At 47.9% G+C, this 21,668-nt stretch overlaps 2 protein-coding genes across 2 annotated transcripts in view; one reads left to right on the plus strand and one right to left on the minus strand.

Moving 5' to 3' along the window:
- Positions 1 to 6,627, minus strand: part of TOGARAM1 (TOG array regulator of axonemal microtubules 1) — a 44,872-nt gene extending 38,245 nt beyond the window's left edge. The window contains exon 1 of the mRNA XM_074909193.1: positions 5,104 to 6,627. Within this exon, the coding sequence (XP_074765294.1) occupies positions 5,104 to 6,627 (1,524 nt within the window). The remainder of the gene's footprint in view (positions 1 to 5,103) is intronic.
- Positions 6,628 to 6,958: 331 nt separating this feature from the next.
- Positions 6,959 to 20,391, plus strand: KLHL28 (kelch like family member 28). Its single transcript, XM_074909061.1, has 5 exons — positions 6,959 to 7,046; positions 9,609 to 10,507; positions 13,119 to 13,562; positions 15,639 to 15,847; positions 16,450 to 20,391. The coding sequence occupies exons 2-5, from the start codon at positions 9,609 to 9,611 to the stop codon at positions 16,611 to 16,613; spliced, it is 1,716 nt and encodes a 571-aa protein (XP_074765162.1). The 5' UTR covers positions 6,959 to 7,046; the 3' UTR covers positions 16,614 to 20,391.
- Positions 20,392 to 21,668: the final 1,277 nt, after the last annotated feature.

The raw sequence follows: 21,668 nt of genomic DNA on the forward strand, positions 1-21,668 counted from the left end.
GGCATTAATTCCTTCAGTTCCTTACACACAGAACAAGGACATCCCCTGGAAGTTGAGGTGGTGGCAGGACAAGCACCTCTGACTCGGGAGTCTCTCGCTAAGGTTGAGCCTAACTACGGTCTCGTGCACATCTAACAGATTCAGAGACACTCCGTGCTTGCACCTCGAGCACGGAGCCAGTGTCAGGAGGTAATGACCCCTCCGCTGGACACGTGGCCCCGCCAGGCCCAACGCTGCCTGCACAGCCAGGGTGCGCGGGGGGCACGGCCAGACCCCCCTGAGCCCCGGGCACGGCCACAAGGCAGCCTTACAGGTGGGTGTGAAACTGCAGCAGCTTCAAAGGACGCCAGAGAAATGCTCCATCAATAACCCAACGGAACATCAGTGGCAGAACCTGCCTTTAAAGACAAACCCTCCAGGGAAATGTGCTTTATCTACATTACAGGTCAAGTACACATTAACTTACACATGTTTTACTTCCCATCTTATCTGATTAGGAAAGTCTACACGTGGCCTTGGACAACCACTGTGTAACAGGACCCTAAAAACACTAGCAGAAAACCAACTTTAAACATTAAGCTAATTTCATGCATCCTTTCAGCCACAGAATGACTCCAAAAGTTAATTTTTAAGCAAATTCATTTCAAAGGAATGTCTGAATTAATAATTAATTTTTTACATTTACACGAACAAGCTGACTACCCAAATATTATGCATGATATTACTGAAAACAGTTAAGAGGAGATACCAGGCTCACTTCCTCTCTCCAGCGCCCCTCGACTGCTAAAGGCCCCATGGAAAAGAGCTTTATTTATACAGCCCGCAGCCATCTCTTTCAGTTAAGAAGGAATGTCTTCGAGCACAGGAAGCACTGTCCAAGTTTAGTCATCCCAGCTTGCATCTACCTGCAAGCTACTTGCATCGAAGATACAAACACATCACGGGATAAAAGCGGTTTCATGGCACAGATGTAACAAAACAAGCACCGTCACGAAGCCAGCAAATACTGTACCAAAAAAATCACAAAGCCAGATAAAAAGATGTCCCCTGCCCTGGTGAGCTTCGCAGTCTATTCAGACAGATGTAAGACAAGTGATGGGGATGTGAAAACAGGGTAACAAAGCTGTCAACCTACTGCGATCGGGGAAATATTTCAAATACTGAAACCATCATGTGGTTTAAATTTCCGTTACAGTAAGCGTGGGTCTAGGCAATAGGACTCAAAAGTCTCAAAACCAACTCACCTCATGCTAAATTAGGTCCCTGGCCACAAAGTCAGCTCTCTAGACTATACCGACTGCTCAGACTAGTCCTTCACCGACCATGGGCCTGCCGCAGCAATCGCTGTGCAGGGAACCAAAAGGAAGCCCTCCTCTTCCTCCCTCGTGCACGGTAACAAGCAGCATTTGCTTTGCCCTCTAATAAAAATCCTCCCTGACATACCCCTTTTCTAAGCAGGCTGCTCCCTTCCCTCGCAGAGGGCAAGGATGCAGTACCTACATTAAATCATGCTTTGCCTTTCACTGGGGCACCGCTGCAGCCAGACCTTGTCTTTTACAGACACTGATGGAAAAAGGAATCACTGGAATTTGAACACCTGGGTGCCACTACTATTTCAGAGTGACAAGTGCCACCAGCACCAGTTAAACAACCGCTGTGGGAGGGAAGGGAGGGATGCCCGATGGCTACAGCAGCCTAAGCGGCCTCAATTGGTAGAGATTGTAGAGACAAAGCTACTCCTTGAGCCAGGTTTAACTTACGTTCAACAATATATCCTGAAAGAGCTTGGGCAGGTGGTCAGCTGTTAATTCACAGCAATTTTTAAAACCACAGCTCCTAAAAGCCACTTGAAGAGCAATTGTCAAACCTTATATCTGCCAGGAGTGCCCACTGGCAAAGCAGCAGCTTGCCATTTCAAATGGACTGAACCAAATTTTCCAAATCCACTGAACACAAAGTATTATCTGCTGCATTGTACCAGCCTTCAGATGTCTCTTTGTAACGTCAGGCACACTTCTGACATAGTTCACATCAGGTGAACTAACACCACTAAAGCCAGCTGGGAACGTGGGCCTGATTCTGGTACCATGCTCATCCATGCCCAAGTCAAAATTGGCAACTTTCCAATTCTATCGAACGTGACATCAAATGTTATTTTTGTCACTACTGACCTCCATGGAAGGAAAAGCTACCTGGAGAGGAGTTAAAATCCAGTGTGAAATGAATTCTGGTTAAGTGAAGGTATCAGGTTATTCAGAGATCTTTCAAGTAAGAGCGCAAAAGGAGCATTAGCAGGTTTCCTCTGGTAGGGCGCAGCTGATGAAGTCTTCATATCCTGACACCTCACAGTTACAGATCTGCTTTCTACCAACTTAAATATGCAAGAAAACAACATAAAATAGAAGCAAGAGGTAAACAGAACAAGTCAGAAAGCAGAGGGAAGCGACGGGAACAAACAGAATCTCTAGGAGGCACAGGACGTCTTAGAAAAACAGTCATGAGATGCAAAAAAAAAGAGTTCTTATTAAAAAGGAATAAACACAGTACATGACAAGCAGGATTTTCTCCCTGCAGATGTATTTTTCATTGCCACCTACTGTATCCTATGTGGCAGCAGCAAAAGCAAAGCAAGACTGGTGAACTCTGGCGAGTCCCAGCAGTGGTGGAGGAGCGGAGAGGCGGGAGGGTGACCTGCACGAGCAGCCCCCGCTCAGAACGGCGCTTACACCCCACAGAGCCGGGGAAGGATTCTGCTCTAGTTCCGCAAAACTGGACCACGCAAATGTTAGTTCTGCATCCGTTCATAAGCAGGAACAAAGTGAGATATTTGGCATGATACAGAAGGGTGTAAGAATGGCTGATCACAAAAGGAAAACGTTAATTTAAGCTCAAAGTATTCGCATGATGTTACGTAATTGGAAAAGTCTTCCAAGGAGAAAAGAAGAAAAGCTGTCATCCCACGACGAGCCAGCCACACGGACAGACGCTGGGATGACGAAGAGACGAGCCAAGTGGTTGTCAGACGTAGGAAGCCAGTCTGAAGGTCTTTTATTTCTTCCTGCCAGGCTTCAGATGCAGCAGGTAACTGGCTCTCCTACAGGAGAGCCTCCCGCAGCCTGCTCGGGCTTTGCCCACCTCTGACAGCAATACTGTCAACAAAACCAAACCCCCACACAGGCACACCCAGCTCTCAGGCTGGTTTTCATCTCAGTATTATGAGATGGGATTTATGCCCAGGAAGCTCGTACTACACATATAAAAACACACAGAGTCTAAAAAACTTTTATCGTATCAGTACCGAGGATGCTCCCTAGTAAAGCCAGTGCCTCCATATCACTGCCTTGAAGCCGTGAATAGGCAGCTACTTCCCCAGGTCAAATTTAAGTTCACACCATTTCTAAGTGCACTTTACTTAGGCCACAAAATATAAATTAATTGCTTTGCCTCCCTCCCTCCCTCCGGGGTTGGAAGCTTTGGGCACTCCCCCCAGTTTACAGGGATACATACAACCACATGTACAAAAAGGTTAAAAAAAACCAAACCAAAACAAAACCATTTCCACAGCACCTAGCTGACCCTGAGAGAGGGCTTCTCAGGCAGAAGACCTTCCACTATTCCAAGGGACAGCCAGGTTTTGGTGCGTGTATAGGCTTGCTTTTTGTTCACAGGCTCAGAAAAACACAAACCCAGCCAGCAGCAGCACAGAACTCAGACCCGTTTGCCGAGAGAATGCTGGCAATTAACTAGTATTTCTACAAGTTACATTAATTAATAGCGAAAAGCTGTTAGAAAAAGAAAAACCTTCTTGCTCTAGAGGTGTTTCCTAATAACTGGTTGTCCAGACCCTATCTGCTTTGTGGATAACCCAAGGCAGCCTGGTGGCCTGATTCATTGACTCAAAAAGATACAGACCTCTTTAGGAGCCTGAGTAACAGTAACGCACACCCCAGCGAAGGACGGGCACCCGTGCATACAAGTGTATACTTGAACTTCAGAGTTTTTACACTACACTAATGTTAACTCACCTTTCTTTTTATGAAGAGGCTATTAAAGCTAGCCGTCACAAAGCGGCACTGTTCATGACCTCACCCAATACAGGAACAGGTTACTAAGCAACTAAGAATTAAACTAAACAAATAATTAAACTCTGAATATGTAAAACTGGTAGTGAGGAAGTCTATTCCATACAGCTTTTGGTTTTCTAAAAACATCTACTTGCTTAAACTCACTCACTGGAGATCAAGTTATGATAAATTAAAGCTGTTGAGCTTCCAAAAAACCCACACGAAAACCGAACAAAAACCCAACACAACAGGAAACCTACCCCACACGGGTACACCCCCCAGGTCTCAAACGCACCAATGGTTTCCAAAATGTCCCAGAACAGAGCCACTGCCACCGTAAAAGGCACCTCAACGATTTCTCAAAGCTTCCTTCCCTTTGCAGCCGCCGATACGGTCAGCAAGTGGTAAAAACAAAACCGGGCTCAATCAGAATTGCTATTTCAGCCTGACCTATATTCTTCCCCGTCAAATCAGAGCGAGGAACGAGAGGCACAGAGATTCTTTGGCAATCCCCAGGTTTGGCTAGGGGTCAGCGCATTGCCAAGAAGCACTGCCTCAGCCCCACACCAGGGCTCTGCCTTCAGTCTGTCAGTTTTCCTCCAAACACCTTCAGTATTTCGGCAAGTCTTTGCAGTCAGTCACTCGGGTACTCTGAGCCGCAACCGCACCAAGAGAAGCTCTGAAATACCTTCCCCGCTCCCGTCCTCATCCCGTGGGTCTCAGCTAACCCTCGTCAGAGGCAGGTCGTTACACTTCGAGGTAAGAAGTGTGTTCTGCAGCCCAGTTAACTTTCACCAAAGATTCTTGTTTTGTGTAGGTGATCAATTGTCTGGTTCCTACTAGTGTTAAACCTGACACACCGAGTTCTCAAATTTGCCTTCCCAGATCAACATACACACAGAGCTCCTCGCATGTACAGTATCAGCAGTGTTAGTCACACCTTACAAATACCTGTCATTTAATAAACCTTTGACAACTTTTACATGTCCCTTTGGCACACGCTTAGAACAAAGGAGCCCTGCGAGCTACGAGTACGTACCTGGTCCACACCCTTCGCGAAAGGCATCTTGACTCCTGAAGCACCTTCCCTGTCTCCAGCGTGCTCGTTCTCCCAGGGCAGTTTGTTTTTCCCTTTACCTGCACTCAAGACTCTTCTTGGACTTATCCCTTGCTCGGCACACACACCGTGGGCGCCGGAGCTCTGCAGAGCATCGTCCCTGGCGTGGTACCCGCAGTAGCTGTGCGCGCTCTGAGTCCTGCTGCCCATCAAGAGCCAGTCCGTATCTGCTCCGGGGGGCAAACAGAAGCCCCTGTTATGGCCAGATGATGGCAAGGGCACAGCGTACTCCACAAACCCTTGGTCTACGAGCTTCGGCAAGGTCTTTCTGGCCAGCCTGGCCTGCACCGCATGCATCACCCCGTCCCCGTTGTCCTCGAGCTCCACAGAATCCACCGCCTTGAAGAGAAGGGTGCTCTGGCCTGGGCCCAGGGAAGCCGCCAGCACAGCAAACGCTTCCATGGCAGCGTGCCGGACCCTGCGCTTGCCGTCCACCAGCGCCGGAGCCAGCCCAAAGGCCAGCTTGGCCAAGTCCAGCTCCTTGCTGGGGTAAGTGAGAAGGGCCACGATGCAGATGTTGACCACCTCCTCGCGGACTTTGGAGTTCTTGTGCTGCAGGTACTCCCGCTGCAGGAGCAGGCCCAGCACCTGCTGAGGACCCGCGGCCCTCATCAGCCGCAGCAGCAGGCGGTTGTACTCCTGCCGGATGGCCACCTTGTTGTCCCCCAGGACTTTAGCAGCAGCGGAGACCAGAGGCACCAGGAAGGCCTGGACCTGGTCGCCCAGGCGCAGGGCCAGCAGATGTACCACCTCCAAGGCCCCGAGCACCACCTTGAAGTTGGAGTCATCCAGGAGGGTGTAGAGGAAGCTGATGAGCCCCAGCAGGCTGGGGGCCGGCGCGGAGCTCACCGCGGCCTGGCTGGTCCCTCCGACCACCCTCTTCAGCTCCTCCACCGCCTGCGTGCGGTTCCTGTAGTCCTCCTGGTCCAGGAGGCGAGCGTGCAGCTCCGGCGACAACAGCCCGAACTTCAGGCCGGTGCCGCCGGGCCGGGCGGGGGGCGGCGGGGCCGTGCCCTCAGCCACCAGCCGACCCTCCAGCAGCCGCTGCCGGCCGGCGGGCGGGAAGGGCTCGGCGCCGGGTCCCTCCTCCCGCTGCCCGGCGGGCCCGGGGCCGCCCAGCTGCCAGGCCAAGCTGCGGGAGAGCTCGCTTAGGCCCCGGCGGGCGGCGGGCGGCGGCGTGAGGGAGCGCAGCGAGGAGGAGGCAGCAGCGGACGGGTGAGGGGGGCGGCCGAGCCCGCGGCGCCGACCGCGCAGCGCCGGCCGCGGCCCCCACGGCAGCTCCGCAGCGGCGGCGGCATCACCCGGTGCCCGGCCGCCGCGCTCGGGGCTGATGCACGGCGGGAGCCGGCCCCCCCCACCCCCGCCACCACCACCGCCGCCGCCGTCCGGGCCCGCCGGCTCCTCCATGGCGCGGGCGGGCGGCGGCAGCGCGAGGGCGGCGGCCATGGGCGGCGCGGGGCGAGGCCGCCACAGCCCCGGCAGCGCCAGAGCCCGGCCCGGCCCGCGCGGCACCGCCCACCGCGGAGCCTGGGGGGGCGGGGGGAGCGCTGGCAGACCCCGCGCCGCCCCCTTCACCCTCCGCCCCGCGCCGCCGCGCAGCCGGACCCGCCGCGGTGCCGGACCGAACCGCGGGGCGGGCGGGGCCGCGGATGCGCCGCTGGAGCGGAACCCCCGCCCCCCCGGGTGGCACCGCCCGGGCGCGGGGCATTGTGGGTGCGCGGCGCTTCCCCCCCATTGGGTGAGGGCGGGGGCGGCGGCGCCCGGAAGTGACGCGTGTGCGGGGCCGCGCGGGGCCGAGCCAGCGGAGGCGAGCAGGCGGCGGTACCGCGGGCCGGGCCTCGCCGCGGCCTGCGCCCCCCCCGCAGGTGAGCGCGGACCCCGCGGACCCCCCGCCCGGGCCGGTAGCGCTTCCGCGGCGGCAGCTGCTGCTTCCCGGCTCGGTCCGCGGAGGGCGGGCGGGATGGAGCGGCGCCGCGCCGGGGCGGGGGCTGGCCGGGGAAGCGCTTGTCTGAGCGGGGCGGCGGCGGCAGGGTGCCGGCGCGGGGACTGCTGCCCGGTGGCGGGGAGGGAAGCGGCGGCGGGTCTGTGGAGCCCATCCGCAGGGCGCCCGCCAAACGGGCCGGGGCCGGACCCGCGGGGTACGCGCGGCGGCGTGGAGAGCAGAAAACTTCACAAGCAAGGCGGTTTCTGCTCGCCGATTAATTTTTTCCTTGGCGTGCAGAAGGTGGTTTTTTTGCGGCGCGCCGGGTGTTCTGCACCGAAGTTAGCTCGGCGCTGAGGGCGGGTGCTCCGGAGGTTTTATGGTCTCTAGCGAGCAGCGAAACTAGACAAGTCGCTCCCTGGCCCCAAGCATTTGGTAGTTAAATAAGGAACTGACGAGCGCTTAAATATTACCTTGAAACAGAAAAGTGCCCCGAGCTCTTCCTGCTGTTTTCACATAAAGAAAATGCTGTGCTCGGCATCGCTTGCTGGGCATGGTCGCACACCGTGGTTTTTAGAAGAGTAAAACCCCTCAGTAAGCAAGCTTGGGTAGCTGCGTTTCTGGTTAACCTTTTTATTTACAGTAACTCCCTCCCTGCTATTCAAGACAAGTTTTACCCACTGTGAAAGCTGTGAAAGCATCTGCCAGCCCAGCGCCTGAGGGCAGATATTTGATTTGTGTTCTGAGCACCAATTTTCGGACTAGCACACGTTCTTCAGGGCTGGTTAACACTCCAGCTTCTGATTTCTTTCTCAACAATAAAAGAAAAACCATGCAAATATGCGGCGTGGGTGAGCTTTGCCACGCAGGAGGTACATGAGATACGGCAGTAGGCATCTCAACCGAGTTGGTACAAAAAGTTTTAGGTCTGCAGAATAACTTGAATGTGCCTATTTATAACTATATTTACATCTGAACTGGTTTGCATCTGAACTGTAACCATTCCTTTTTCCTTCTGTGTGGTGTTACCTGGTGTTTTATGATTTCTGTGTATACGTACAATCAAGTTATGAACTGAGCACACACACAAAAGAAAATCTTTTAGCTGCTGAACAGCTTTCCCCGCCCATATAATTTGTAAATAATTTGCAAATATGTAGTTATATGGAAAATGCAGTTGTGTGGAATCTTGCCTTTAGCAGATATGATTAAAATACTTCCTTTTAGATATGTGGGTTGTTTTTGGTTTGTTTTTTTTCAGTATAAGGTTGTAATAGGAGCTTACTTAGCTTTTAATAGATGAGAGGTTTTCTATCCCTAGCTCTAAGCCTTCACTTCTCTGTCAGTACTATTATGTTCTGTATTTAAATGTTGGCAACTAATTTTATTCTTTCAGATTCAGCACTTCGTAAGTAGGCTCACTGCAAATTAGATATCAGTTAAGGTGCTGTAAAAATGATGAACTTCTTAATAATAAGATAAAAGAAGCGAGATCTTGAGGTTTGTGTAGTCATTTAGCAAATCAAAATTGAATCAGCTTTTCAGTTCAGAAAGTGGATGCCTGCAGTGTTCTCTGTAGAACAATAGTTCTGTTTCCTCGTGGTCCAGGATCCTGACACGTTCCTGCCCTCCACCCTCCCACTGGTATAATAATTCAGCCTGAATAAAGAACTGAAGAACTGCTTCTCCAACAGGTAGTGGTGGGCAGCACTGTTTGAATTTTAATGGTATTGAAATTAGAGCAGGTATCACAGAGCCTTCGGGTGTCACGAGGCAAAGGAAAACTCTCTGCAAGAAGCGTTTGGGGGTTTTGTGGAGCTGTAGGGGGGAACGAGGATCCTTCTCTCTGCCCCTCCTGGGGATGTTCTCCTCTGCCCCAGCCCCCCTCTCCCTGCAGCCCCCAGCCCCGCTGGCTCTGTGGGTCTCTGTTGCCTCTTTGGGCAGGGGGGGACTGTTGGGTGATGGGGGGAGCGGGGCTCTGCCCCCAGCACTGGTCAGGGTGGGGGGGATACACAGCAGGGCCTGGCTGCACCGTGGTAGCACTAAGGAGAGTAGCAGAAAGTAGTTAAAGAACTTTTAAAACTTACTTTGAAATAGGCCAGTTCTTTACCTATCTCTGTTTCCGTTTCAGTTGCTGTTTAGTTTTCTCAAATATCTGATGTGCAATCCTATCACACATTCAGCGCTTCAGATAATGTGTTTTACTCCAAAACAAAAAAAAAAAAAAAAGATGATGGTTTGGTTTTATTTTTCTGAGTCAATGATTAATATAGCATATGCTATTAATAAACCCTCGATTGTCCTGCATTTCACTTGTGTGAAAAAAGCATAGCACGTAAGGATTGAAAAAGTAAATTGGAAAGCAATAAACCTAATTAAGATAAAAGCAAAAATGGAAAAACATATTTTTTTTAAAACCTTCCATACGGCGTGTCTAAGTAACATGAGTAATGAAACTGTTGCGATGAAGCCCTGAGTAATGCGTTAAAAATTGTGTTTGCCACAGATGGACCAGTCGTCTCCAACCTACATGCTTGCCAACTTAACCCACTTGCATTCCGAACAGCTCCTGCAAGGCTTGAACCTCCTTCGCCAGCATCACGAGCTCTGCGACATCATCCTCAGAGTCGGCGATGTCAAGATCCACGCCCACAAAGTGGTGCTTGCCAGCATCAGCCCCTACTTCAAAGCCATGTTCACCGGGAACCTCTCGGAGAAGGAGAACTCGGAGGTGGAGTTCCAGTGCGTGGACGAGGCGGCGCTGCAGGCCATCGTGGAGTACGCCTACACCGGCACCGTCTTCATCTCCCAGGACACTGTGGAGTCGCTCCTTCCCGCTGCCAACCTGCTCCAGATCAAGCTGGTGGTGAAGGAGTGTTGTGCCTTCCTGGAGAGCCAGCTCGATCCCGGCAACTGCATCGGGATTTCCCGCTTCGCCGAGACCTACGGCTGCCACGACCTCTACTTGGCTGCTAACAAGTACATTTGTCAAAACTTCGAAGATGTTTGTCAGACGGAAGAGTTTTTTGAGCTGACGCACGCTGAACTGGATGAAATCGTTTCCAACGACTGCCTGAACGTTGTGACGGAAGAGACCGTGTTCTACGCGCTGGAGTCCTGGATCAAGTACGACGTGCAGGAGCGGCAGAAGTACTTGGCACAGCTGCTCCACTGCGTCCGGCTGCCGCTGCTCAGCGTCAAGTTCCTCACCAGGCTGTACGAAGCAAACCATCTCATTCGTGACGACCATACCTGCAAACACCTGCTAAATGAGGCCCTGAAATACCACTTCATGCCTGAACACAGACTGTCCCACCAGACCATGCTGATGACACGACCCCGCTGCGCTCCAAAAGTTCTGTGTGCTGTCGGAGGGAAGGCTGGACTCTTTGCCTGTTTGGAAAGGTAAGTGATAGTAAAGTCCTTGCAGCACTTGGCGGGGTGTGACGTTCGTGGTCGTTAGTGCCTGGAGGCAGTGGAAGAGCTGTGCTCTGCAGGTCTGTAGTTACTCCGTGCCTTTGTAAGAACTCTGCTTAAGTAGGTTTGGTTTTTTTTTAATCCAAAATGCGGTCTGATTTCACGAGTAGTCTTCAGGGTTGTGCTAACAGAAATAGCTATAAAATCTTATTTTAATTCTCTTGATTCAGAATTCAAATAATAAAAGTGGTTGATAAAAGTTTGTATGCTACTTTATCCTTCAAATCTTTAAATTTTGCATAATTTTTCCCTGATCTATTATTATTCCAGACCATCAAATCGTAAAATTTAGCCTAATATGTGACAAATATGCTTCCTGGTAACTCAGAAGTCCTTGGATCTAAAATAGACTTAATCAGAGTAGAGCAAAGGGGTAATTCTTAGCAATGTCACCCTCTTGACCCTCGTGTCATCACACCTTCCCTCTCAACCGCTGGGTAGGTACCCGCATCCCTGCTGGCAGAAACAGGGACTGGCCCATCCTTTTTTACCCAGTTTTCACCATAAACCTCCTCTTCAGTTACTGGAGCACATCCCTGAGGCTAACTGTGTAGCAGAAGGGGTGTAACAGAGAGAAAAATCTCTTTCTTCCCCATACTGGTAGGGTTGGGTTCAGCCACCACGCTGTATTAACATCGCCAGAAGTAGGAGTTAAACTGTGTGGCTCTGCACATGTGTGTGTACTTACAGATACACACGCGCTGCTCTGGTGTGGAATGTGCCCTTAGCAGCTCAGTAAGTGCCTCCTGTGTCAGGGCACGCTACTCACACTGGTTCTGCAGCTGAATCCTGGGGTAATATTTTACTCCGAGATACTCTTTTCTGTGACAGTTCTGTGCTTGCATGTATATATATATATACATGCACTTAAAAACCTGGGAAGATCAGTATTTTCTTCCTCCCTGTGTTTAGACTCATCAAAGTTACTTAAAAATAACTTTCCTGATAATAGGGATCGATAGTAAACTACATGTTGGGACTGGGAATTGTTGGGTTTATAGATTGAAAAAGTAAAATTAAAAAATCCATTTGTTTGAGTGAATAAACTTGTCTTCTGATATTCTTCAGCTCTGTTTCTTTGACAGCTTCTTCAGTGTTTGTAACAATATTACATAACAATGTAGTTCGGATTATTTTGATTTTTAAAAAAAAAAAACAAAATGCTCTTTACTACCTTAACCATATTTTAATGCATACAACAATTTGTTCTTCCTTAATTTATTATTCATATTCTTTCCTAAACTGTCATTTCAGTTAATACTTAAGTTTAAATAATTACTCTTGACATACAAGAAAAGTCACAGATTGCTTAAATAATATCTAACACAATTAAAATTGTGAAATATAGAATCACAGGATGGTTTGGGTTGGAAGGGACCTTACAGCCCCTCCAGTGCCACCCCCTGCCCCGGGCAGGGCCACCTTCCACCAGCCCAGGTTGCCCAAAGCCCCGTCCAACCTGGCCTTGAACCCTTCCAGGGAGGGGGCAGCCACAGCTTCTCTGGGCAGCCTGTGCCAGGGCCTCACCCCCTCACAGGGAAGTAGGAACCCCTATTTCCACTATTCTCATTCTACTTTTCATTGGTACTTGCAGAAAGGCTGGTTTTTTCACTTACAGTTAGCTGCTGCTTTGTGATAACAAAATTACTTCCAATATGTTTAATCCTGCTCGTTTCTAACTGGGCTGCTGCTGTCAGGAGCCACTCTGGTGTTGCAGCAGTCCCTGCTTCTTAGTCAGTGGCTACCGGCTCTCCAGTGGCTTCATTTTCTTGGATGTTGTTTGAACAGATCATATTTCCTGTGTACTAGAGAGTCTTTTAAATCATTTAAGCAATTAACTAAACTATGTAGGTGGATTGACTGGACTTCATGCGTGATAGGCTAGAGCCACCATATTTTAACATTATTTGCCTTTTTTTAATTAATTAAGCAGTATTTTGAAAACTGATTTTTCAGATTGCTTTGTTCTACTTTGACATTTAATTGAAATTACACAGTGCATGCCAAATATGTACCTATCAAACTACAAATTGTACCTTCTAGGGATGTGTTTGTATGTATTTATAGACATGTGCTTCCCTCTCTCTAATCCTCCTTTTCTCTCTCTCTCCCATCTCTGTGACTGTTCTTTTTTTGTTTTCCAGCTTTCCCTTCCTGTCCCTTGGCTTTGTGTTTTTAGCTTCCCCCAGTCACAGCCTACCTCAAAAGCTGCTGTGCCATCAGCCCTGTATTGTCTTCCCTCCTGCCTCCTGCCTTCTCCCTGCTCTGCCTGGTTTGTGTTTTCAAAACCCATCATTTCAGGTCTTGGATTTGGTGCCGTGGCTGCTTGCTGGGCTGCTGCGTCACCCTGGGGTTTTAACTCTTTAGAGCAGAAAACGGCGTTTGATTTTAGCTTATGTCTGGGCTGTTGGAAGAAACAGCAAACATTGGATGGGACATATGAAATAATCTTAAGACCGTGTTCTTTGATGCTCGTTTGCAGTCCACACAGCTGCAGAAAGCTGCATTTGCTCACGTAGTCTTTGTTTTTCTATTTCAGTGTTGAAATGTATTTTCCCCAGAATGACTCTTGGATAGGCCTGGCACCTCTTAGCATTCCCCGCTACGAATTCGGAATATGTGTCCTAGACCAGAAAATATACGTTGTGGGAGGGATTGCGACCCACGTGTGCCAAGGCATCAGTTACCGGAAGCACGAGAATTCCGTGGAGTGCTGGGACCCCGACACCAACACCTGGACGTCTCTGGAGAGGATGTTTGAGAGCCGGAGTACTCTGGGGGTGGTGGTGCTGGCCGGCGAGCTCTACGCCTTGGGTGGCTACGACGGGCAGTCGTACCTGCGGACTGTAGAGAAATACATTCCTAAAGTGAAGGAGTGGCAGCTCGTGGCCCCGATGAACAAAACAAGAAGTTGTTTCGCTGCAGCTGTCTTGGACGGGATGATATATGCCATCGGGGGTTACGGCCCTGCCCATATGAACAGGTATGTGCTCTTGGTGGGTGTAGCTCCATGTCGTAAGCTGGAAATCAGCAAAACTCACTGTTAAGATTTTGTTGTTGGCAGCCAATTAAAAAATATTCTGAGGTAGACTAGTAATCCACAGCGGGCCTCATTAATCCTTGTTCTGCAATATCAGTCTGATAATTCAACTGGGAAATCTTTATTTTAACTTCACATGTTCCAGCTCAGACCTGGTTTCTTTGTGTTGGGTTTGGGTTTGAAATCCTTCAGAAGGGAAAATGATAGAGATGTGTCTGTGTATCACTAAGCAGGGTGATGCAAGACCCCTGGCCTTGTAGACCCCCGGGGGCTGGGCTGTGGGGGTTTGTGTGCTCAGGTCCCTGGGCAGCGTCACGGCGCTGCACCACAGCTGCTGAGCTCTGGGGAGAGCCTTGTGCCAGCACCGTGCAAATCCTTCTACCCCCAGCCTGCAAAATACCAGGCAGCATGGTTAGCTTTGACGTTTGAAACGCTGAGTTGACACGAATGGGATTTTTCACATGCTTAATATACACCTTGGGTGGTCTCTTAAAGTACTCGTGATAAGGATAATAAAGTTGGTGGTTCCTGCTCTGGCTCCTGGGTGGAAGTGGGTTTGCTTCAGACCTCACCTTCACAGACCTCACCTTTCCTGGTACCAGCGTGCCCTTGGATTGTTCTGTTCCACATCACTCCCTGTGAATGGACAGGGGCATTTAGTTATGCAAAGAAATAATTTCTACTCTTTTCATCATTAAAATGGGAATGAATCAGCCCCATGTCCCTCCAGGAAGCAAATTAATAAACTACAAATGTAAAAAGCTGAATAAAGAATGAAAATTAGGATCTTGCTTGCAGGAAGGAATACATTGATTGTTTAACAATGTAGTATAACAACGCTGTGCTAGTCATTAATTGTGCTTCTTACACTCGATACGTTTTTACATAAACCAGTTTGTGAAGCAAAGGATTTGTTCCAAAATAGGAAAGTACAGAGAAGTAGTTTTCATTTGGAAAACAAGTTTTTAAATTACTGAAATAAAACCAGCAATAACTTAAACCGCTTGGTACAGCAGTGACAGGATTTTATGAATCTTAATGTGACATTCTTCTCATTTCTTCTATTTTAAATTATGAACCATAATAGCAGTTGAAGTACTTCATAGACAAGCAAACCATCTCTGAAAGTTTTCTTCACATGGGAATTTGTAAATTTGCAGTAAAAGCAAGCTGCCTGCTGTGCACCTTTTCTCCAACTCTGTAGTGCTTCAGATTTTCTCTTCCCCTCTTCTCTGTCCCCTTGCAGCTTCACTTTGGACAGGGCAGGGCTGCTTCCCAGGAGGGTGTTAATGACTCTGACCCTCTGTACAGCCCCGGAGGTTAAAAAAAGCAGTAACGATGATGATGATGATTCATTTCCACTGTATCCTGAAAGCCTCTTCTGTCCTTAGTGTTGTGATAAGCAGCCTCTTTACTGCTTTTCCTGAGGGATACCCCTCTCAGTTTTTTCTCTGTTTTTTTCAGGCAAGCCTCGAGGAAGTTTTTGATTTGATGTGTTACCCAAACAGATACACTTCAGATCTGTGTTGTGTTCGGTTTCTCATGAGTTGCTTTTTCCCTAAATAGCAGCAGCCATCCTTGAAAGAGCTTTCAGTTCTGAGGCCAGCTTTGAAAAATTGTGCTTTGTTTCAATCTGCAACCTGAAGATCCAGGGTAGCGGTGTGAGGACACCGGTGAAGCAGCCGCTGTGTCGGGATGAAATATGTTAAAACTGCTTTTCTGGCAACACTCTGTCGAGAACCTCCAGCTGCTTTGTGTTCTCGAAGGACCCTGGGGTGTGACTGATGCTTCTGAGGTGATAACACTGGCAGTTGTGCTACCGCTGGGTGGTGCGAGGCAGCCACGCTGCAGGTTTTGCCATCAGCTCAAGGCTTTTTCTCTGTGTTGGGTTATTCCCCTGCGGGGTAGCACTGGCTGGCAGAACTGGACGTGCCCCTGACAAACGCAGATTTCTCCTGGGGGTGACATTGAAGCGGCGCTAAAATCCAGGCCTCACAAGTTGTTTGTTTGCCTTGGCAGCATGGAGCGTTACGATCCGAGTAAAAACTCGTGGGAGACGGTCGCTTCCATGGCTGATAAGCGAATAAACTTCGGTGTCGGTGTCATGCTGGGCTTCATTTTCGTGGTGGGAGGACACAACGGTGTGTCTCACTTATCGAGCATCGAGAGATACGATCCTCACCAAAACCAGTGGACTGTGTGTCGGCCCATGAAGGAACCCAGGACAGGTAGGGACAGCCCACGCTGCCAGCGGTTAACTCGGGTGCCCTTTCGGAAAGAAACTGCCCTTTGTCCCAACAGAAGCTGCAGTAAAGTTGTCTACAGAGCATTGCTCTTCACCTGTGAATGAAAATCAATCAGCTCCGTGAAAGAATGAGTATTCATTTCTCTATCTTTAATTAGAGTCCAGATTATTAATGCTGAGCTGTAACAAAAATAACATGAAGTAATATTTCTATTCTGCCTTCTATTTTTTCACTGATTTTGAGTGAGTTTCTGTTGGTTGCTGTTCTACTGTATTTTATTTTACGTGGAGACTGAGTAGGGCATCCTCTCTCCTGCCTCCCTGACGAGGAGTGTTGGGGCAGAAGAGCATTGCTTAGTTGTAGGAAAGGGCATGAGAACAGTGAAAAAGGAGTGGAACCCTGAACAGAGAGGGACTCGTTTTCTTTAAAGACAGCCCGAAAAAGAAGAGGCTGTGAGAACTTTGCTCAGCCTGCAGGCGGGGAGGGTGTTGTTTCCATGTAGGAACAGAAATACTCCTTCTTTCCACACTTGGTGATCATGCAATCTTCTTTTTGTCTTTTTTTTTTTTTCTTCTTTCCAACAGGAGTTGGTGCAGCTGTAATTGATAACTACCTTTATGTAGTTGGAGGTCATTCGGGGTCGTCCTATCTGAACACTGTACAGAAATACGACCCCATCTCGGATACCTGGCTGGACTCTGCTGGGATGATGTACTGTCGATGCAATTTTGGTTTGACTGCACTTTGATGAAAAGCGGGACTTTATGGACCTGGTGGAGCTTAACCTGCTTGAAAATAAACCCTGCTGGTGGAGACCGTAAGCTGTGTTTTCTGAAGCTGGGAAGTTGGAGGAGCATGGTGAAGTTGAGGTTGAAATGAGGAAGGATTTGTTTTCTTCCCGTAATGGGCCTTTGTTACGTTAGTGACGCGGGCAGGACGACAGGAAAGCTTGTTACCAGATGGGTTTAGCATCCTCCTGATGGCAGTGAATTCCAGAGAGTACTGTAATGCCTGAGATTTGGTTAGAAAACTCACCGTATATCTAACCCTTTCACTTTCTAGAGCTTTCCTCTCTTCCTCCTGCCTACTCGGAAACATGAAGTTTACTGTGCTTGGGGTGAGAGACGTGTGAGTGTGCTGTAGGACTGGACAGCTCGCTGGTGGTCGTCTGGTCGTGTCTTCATCTTAAGGAAACGCCAGTGCTTCATCATTTTTTTTATGAACAGTAACTAAAGGGCTGCCTTGTTTCCGTATCTCAAGGTTTGTAAATAATAAATGCCATAGTCTGTTGCCTGTACACTCTCCTTTGTTACTCGCTTACCGGTAGGAGGGCTGGGATGGTAATTAGTGACCACGTAAGGAAATTCACGAGGCAGATTTATTGCCTCTTAATGAAATTTTTGGATCTGATGAAGAGAAATCACGTTTGGAACTTCCCTTATATTTTCTTTTAGTGGATGAATGAGCGCTAGATTGAACGACTTCATCATGCTAGTCTGCTGTGTGTTTTCAGTCGTAACACAAGGAACGGTGACAGCAGTAGCGTGTGGGGAGATGCCACAGCAGCGTTCGTAGCCTGATATAAAATACTCAGACATGAATCCCTCCCATCCTTCTCCCAAGCGCACTTGTGTCCATATTCTGTATAACTTCCTTTTTTAAAAGAATGTATGATTGCTTTCTCAGAGTGTTCAGATATAAAAATGGTGCTAAATGTAGGACTTAACAATAAGGCTGTTACTGATTTTAGTGCAGTATGCATAAAGCATGATTGTTTTTGATTGTTCTAGTGTTTTTGTTCCTTATTTGCTTGATACATTCGTGCCTAAGAAAACTGTCAAGAATAACACCATGTACTGAATGAGCTCTATGTTTGTCACGTTATTGTTTTTTTTCCAGAAGATCTACGTTTGTTGTTCCTATTCTCACAAACACGTAAATAGGGAGCGAGTAGTCTCGGGTTCTTCAGCCTTGCCTTTGTCACCAGTCGTGGTGAATGAAGAGCACGGGGTGGAGTTGCTCCTCTCGAGCCTGTCTCCTGTGTGACAGAGCACTGAGGGTCGGTTCCTCTGACTGACCAGAATCTCAGGAGATGCAGCTTTGGGACAGCCCTCAACTTAGAGAGAACTTGGGCAGAGAAATAGAAAGTGAGGCTGTGGGTTGTAACCGTTATTTAAAAGAGATGACTGCATAAATCCGAATTTTTAGCTAATTTAGAATGCTTTGGTTTGTCTTCTGATTTTAACTAGGAATCATGGTTATCTTGAATTTCTGTTTCAATGTCTGTACGTCTATCGCCAGGCCTGGTACTGAAGAATTTTTCTGCCTCCAGAGTTCTTTTCCCCTTGTTTTAACATGTTAATTTAATGTTTGTTTCCCCTTGTTTTTCTAGCCTGTGTAGTATTATTTTTGAAGGTGCAATAATCTTTGAAATAGTCGCTTTAAAAGCCATTTCTTGGTAGGTTTGTGAAGTGGAGGTTTTTTGAGTGTACTTGATTTATTCTAGGTCCCTGCAGAGCTCGTTGCACCCGGCGGTTCTCCTTGTTCTTCCGTACTCTACCGTGCAGATTTTGAGCAGTCAAGGAGGCGAGGCAGTTCTCACCAGAAAACGTTATTCATTGATAACAGGTGTTTGCACAGACTGTGAGATCCTGCACGAATTCTTCAAACTTGGTAGAATTAAGCAGGACTTCAAAAGCAAATAAAAGGGAACAGTGTCAGTGTTTTCAGTGCCGTTTCCTTGACCCAATAAGGATTCTAGTTTATATAGCAATAAGAGCGTAAATTAATGATTCCGGGGACTCTGTGGATAGGACAGGTGTAGGTACCTGGTGGTGTGTTGCGTGTGGGTGTGTGGGGAGGAGGAGCAGGGGGAGCAGCGCTGGGGCCGGGGCCCAGGAGGTGTTTCAGCCTGCTGTGTAGCTCGCCTCGTTCTGTCAGGGTAGGTGCACAAACTCGGCGCTTCCGTGGACTGTTCCGCTCTGCAGTCTGTTCCGCAGAGAGGCCCTTGGTGCTCATGTTGTCCAGTGTACGCCAGAGATAAGGGCGCTTAAAAAACTGATATCAAAATAAGAACAATTCCTTGCCTAACGCAGATAGGAGGCTTTCCACGCAGTTTGGTACCGTACCTGCCAGAGCTTAACTGCAGAAGCACTCCGTGGATGAAGGTGTTCCTGGTTGGAAATACCAGTAAACACCGTGTTCAGTTGGTAGAAAGTGGTGCAGGGTACAGAAAACATTTTGGTTTCCATCAGAGCAAGAGGTCGGGGCGGTGTTGATGGTTACTCGGTGTTCATAAAAGCATCTTTCATTTAGGGAAGTCAAAGCACTTAAAATTGCATAGTGTTTTATTCTCTTTACCTGGGCAGCAGCAACGATAAATCAGGTCACAGAGACTGACCCCGTATTGTATAATGTGCTATTGCTGAATTTAAAATAGCAGCATAAACGATTTTTTAGTGTGCAGGCTTGGTCTGAAGAACAGGAAAAACGCCTAATGAAATATCACTGTTAGATGAACTGTTTAGCTGGCAACAGCTTGAACAGTCCCAACCCCGGGGTCGTGTCACTTAAAACCACGCCACCTTCATTTTCTGTTCTGGGTGCTTGTTGTCCTGCTCACTGAAGTGCTTGGTTATAGGGAGGTCAGACACAACAATCCCTTTAAATCTGCGTTTGAAGAAAAGTGCTCTCATCGTAATGTCTGTCTTGCCGTTTAAAAATTAAGGACCTTCAAATCCAAGGTGTCATACAACTATAAATTATCATCCAGTTCTATTTCTTAATCACTCAAAATTCTCTGTAAAGCACTTTAAAATGGGTATGAGTTTATATGTGTACATGCAGTTCCTGAATTTCTGCCTTTTTTTTTTTTTTTTTTTCCTAGCTATTCATCTGTAAGCTTCTTGACAGCCTCTCCTCCTAGGAATGCTTTTCTTTCAGAAATCTAGTTGGAATTTCTAGAGGGGCAAGTGTGTCCAGTCTGCAGTACAAGCAGTTAACTGTTTCTGGGAGATAGTGTGTTACTTCTGTGAATTTGCCATCTGTAAGTCCCCATTCACTCTATGAAACAATGCAAATTGTCCAAACTTGCCTTAAATTCTTGATATTTAACTGAAACGCAAAGAACTGGATGATAATTCCTATTTTTTTGCCTTATGCGCTGTGCTGTATTTTAAACCCAAGGATAACTCTAATTTTTAGCAGGATTTAATAACTGTACAGAGAATACCAAATTGTACTCGGACTTGACCAGAGTGCTTTGGTTGGGAGTATAAAATGGTATATGTAGTTTCGTGTACGTAGAGTGTTTTTACGTGTTCATCTTTTCTAGCAGCGATGTTCTGGTTTTGTTATTGTTTACAAAAGTGGCATTTGAGTTCAACAGGAAAATAACTGTAACCTGCATTCTTGGTCTTTACTAGCGTTCTCAACGTGTTTGCTGTTGTGACAAAATGCTCTGTAAGTATTGTTGTAATGATTTCATTGAATGTGAAACAATTTAGTAAATAAACCTGGGGAAAAAATTATTTTCACACGTTTTGTTGGATGGTGACTATAAACGTGCTGTAGCTTCAGCCTTCCAGTGCAGTAACACCTCTGAGTTGTTACTCCAGGTGGAGATACCTCAGCCCTGCCCGGTGAGATCTGGAGTGAAGGGCAGGAGGATGCTGCCCCGTCTCGGAGGGGGTGAGCTGGCTGGGGGACCCTGACCCCCAAAACCACCTGACAGGGTCTTTCTGTGCAAGCCACGCTGTCGTGGGGAGGACCAGCACCCCCGAGCCGCTGCAGAAACCACCTGCTCAGGGTTGCAAATGAATAATTTCAGCCTGCTGTTCCTCCTTCACCTTTGTGGCTTTGGCAATGTTGTGGCTAGTGGTGGTGGTTTACACAAAGGAACACCAGGCACCCCTCTCTGCAGGGGTGAAATGGGAATTCAAGGTTTGGCAGTTAGACAGTAAAATTACTTTTTCGCTGTCTTAATCTAAATACAGGCAGAAATGGCTGGGGTTTTTACACAGTTGGGAGCAGGGTTGAATGCTGAACTCTCTTGCCCAAGGCCTGAATTCAGTTTCACGTTGCTGCTGTAGGAGGTGCCATTCACCACTGCTACTCAAATGTGTCCTTAGAAGTCACGGAATTGTGGACTCCAGCTGCCTTTTATAGTCTTAGTTGTGCTGAAGCTGGCACAAAAGAAAAATACTCAGGTGATTTCCTTGAGAGGGGGGAAAAAAGATTTACTACATTAATAAGACTTTCAGGTAATACTCCTCAAGGACTTAGCAACCTTTAAACTTAGGGACAGCTAAAACTATTACTGGTGTGGCAGCTGCTTCAGAGCACATTTGACAGACAGACAGGGCAGGTGAAGATTTCTTTCAGTTTATTTTAGCATAAAGCTTTTTTTAAAAAAAAAAAAAAAAATTGTGTCGGAAAAATTCTAACACCTGACATAGCATTTGGCTTAAAGCAGCCGTGGGCAGTACTGTAGTCCTCATTCTCTTTGGGTCTCAGATATACTTAATGCACAGAGCTTAATTTTAGGAATGGCCAGGAACATAAAAAGGGAACATAACTCAGGGGGTACGAGCTGTCTGATATTAACTAGAGATGGCAAAAAATATAAAAAATGGTGCTTTATATTAAAAACAATAATTTATGAGCCTACCATGGGTGCATGCAGTAAACACTGATGTGGGAAGCTGCAGTATGGTGCTTTTCTTTATTTCAATAAACCTTCCAGTAAACGTCTGGAAACAGAAAGCCACAGGGAGAGCACAGCCCTCCCGTGCAGGTGCTGCGG

This window comes from Athene noctua, chromosome 6, assembly GCF_965140245.1.
Source record: "Athene noctua chromosome 6, bAthNoc1.hap1.1, whole genome shotgun sequence".
NCBI classification, from domain to species: Eukaryota; Metazoa; Chordata; class Aves; order Strigiformes; family Strigidae; genus Athene; species Athene noctua.

Coding starts and splice junctions, on each gene's coding strand:
- KLHL28 (XM_074909061.1), top strand. CDS start 9,609: ATGGACCAGTCGTCTCCAACCTACATGCTTGCCAACTTAACCCACTTG. Junction 10,508..13,118: donor CTCTTTGCCTGTTTGGAAAG/GTAAGTGATAGT, acceptor TTTCTATTTCAG/TGTTGAAATGTATTTTCCCC. Junction 15,848..16,449: donor CATGAAGGAACCCAGGACAG/GTAGGGACAGCC, acceptor TCTTTCCAACAG/GAGTTGGTGCAGCTGTAATT.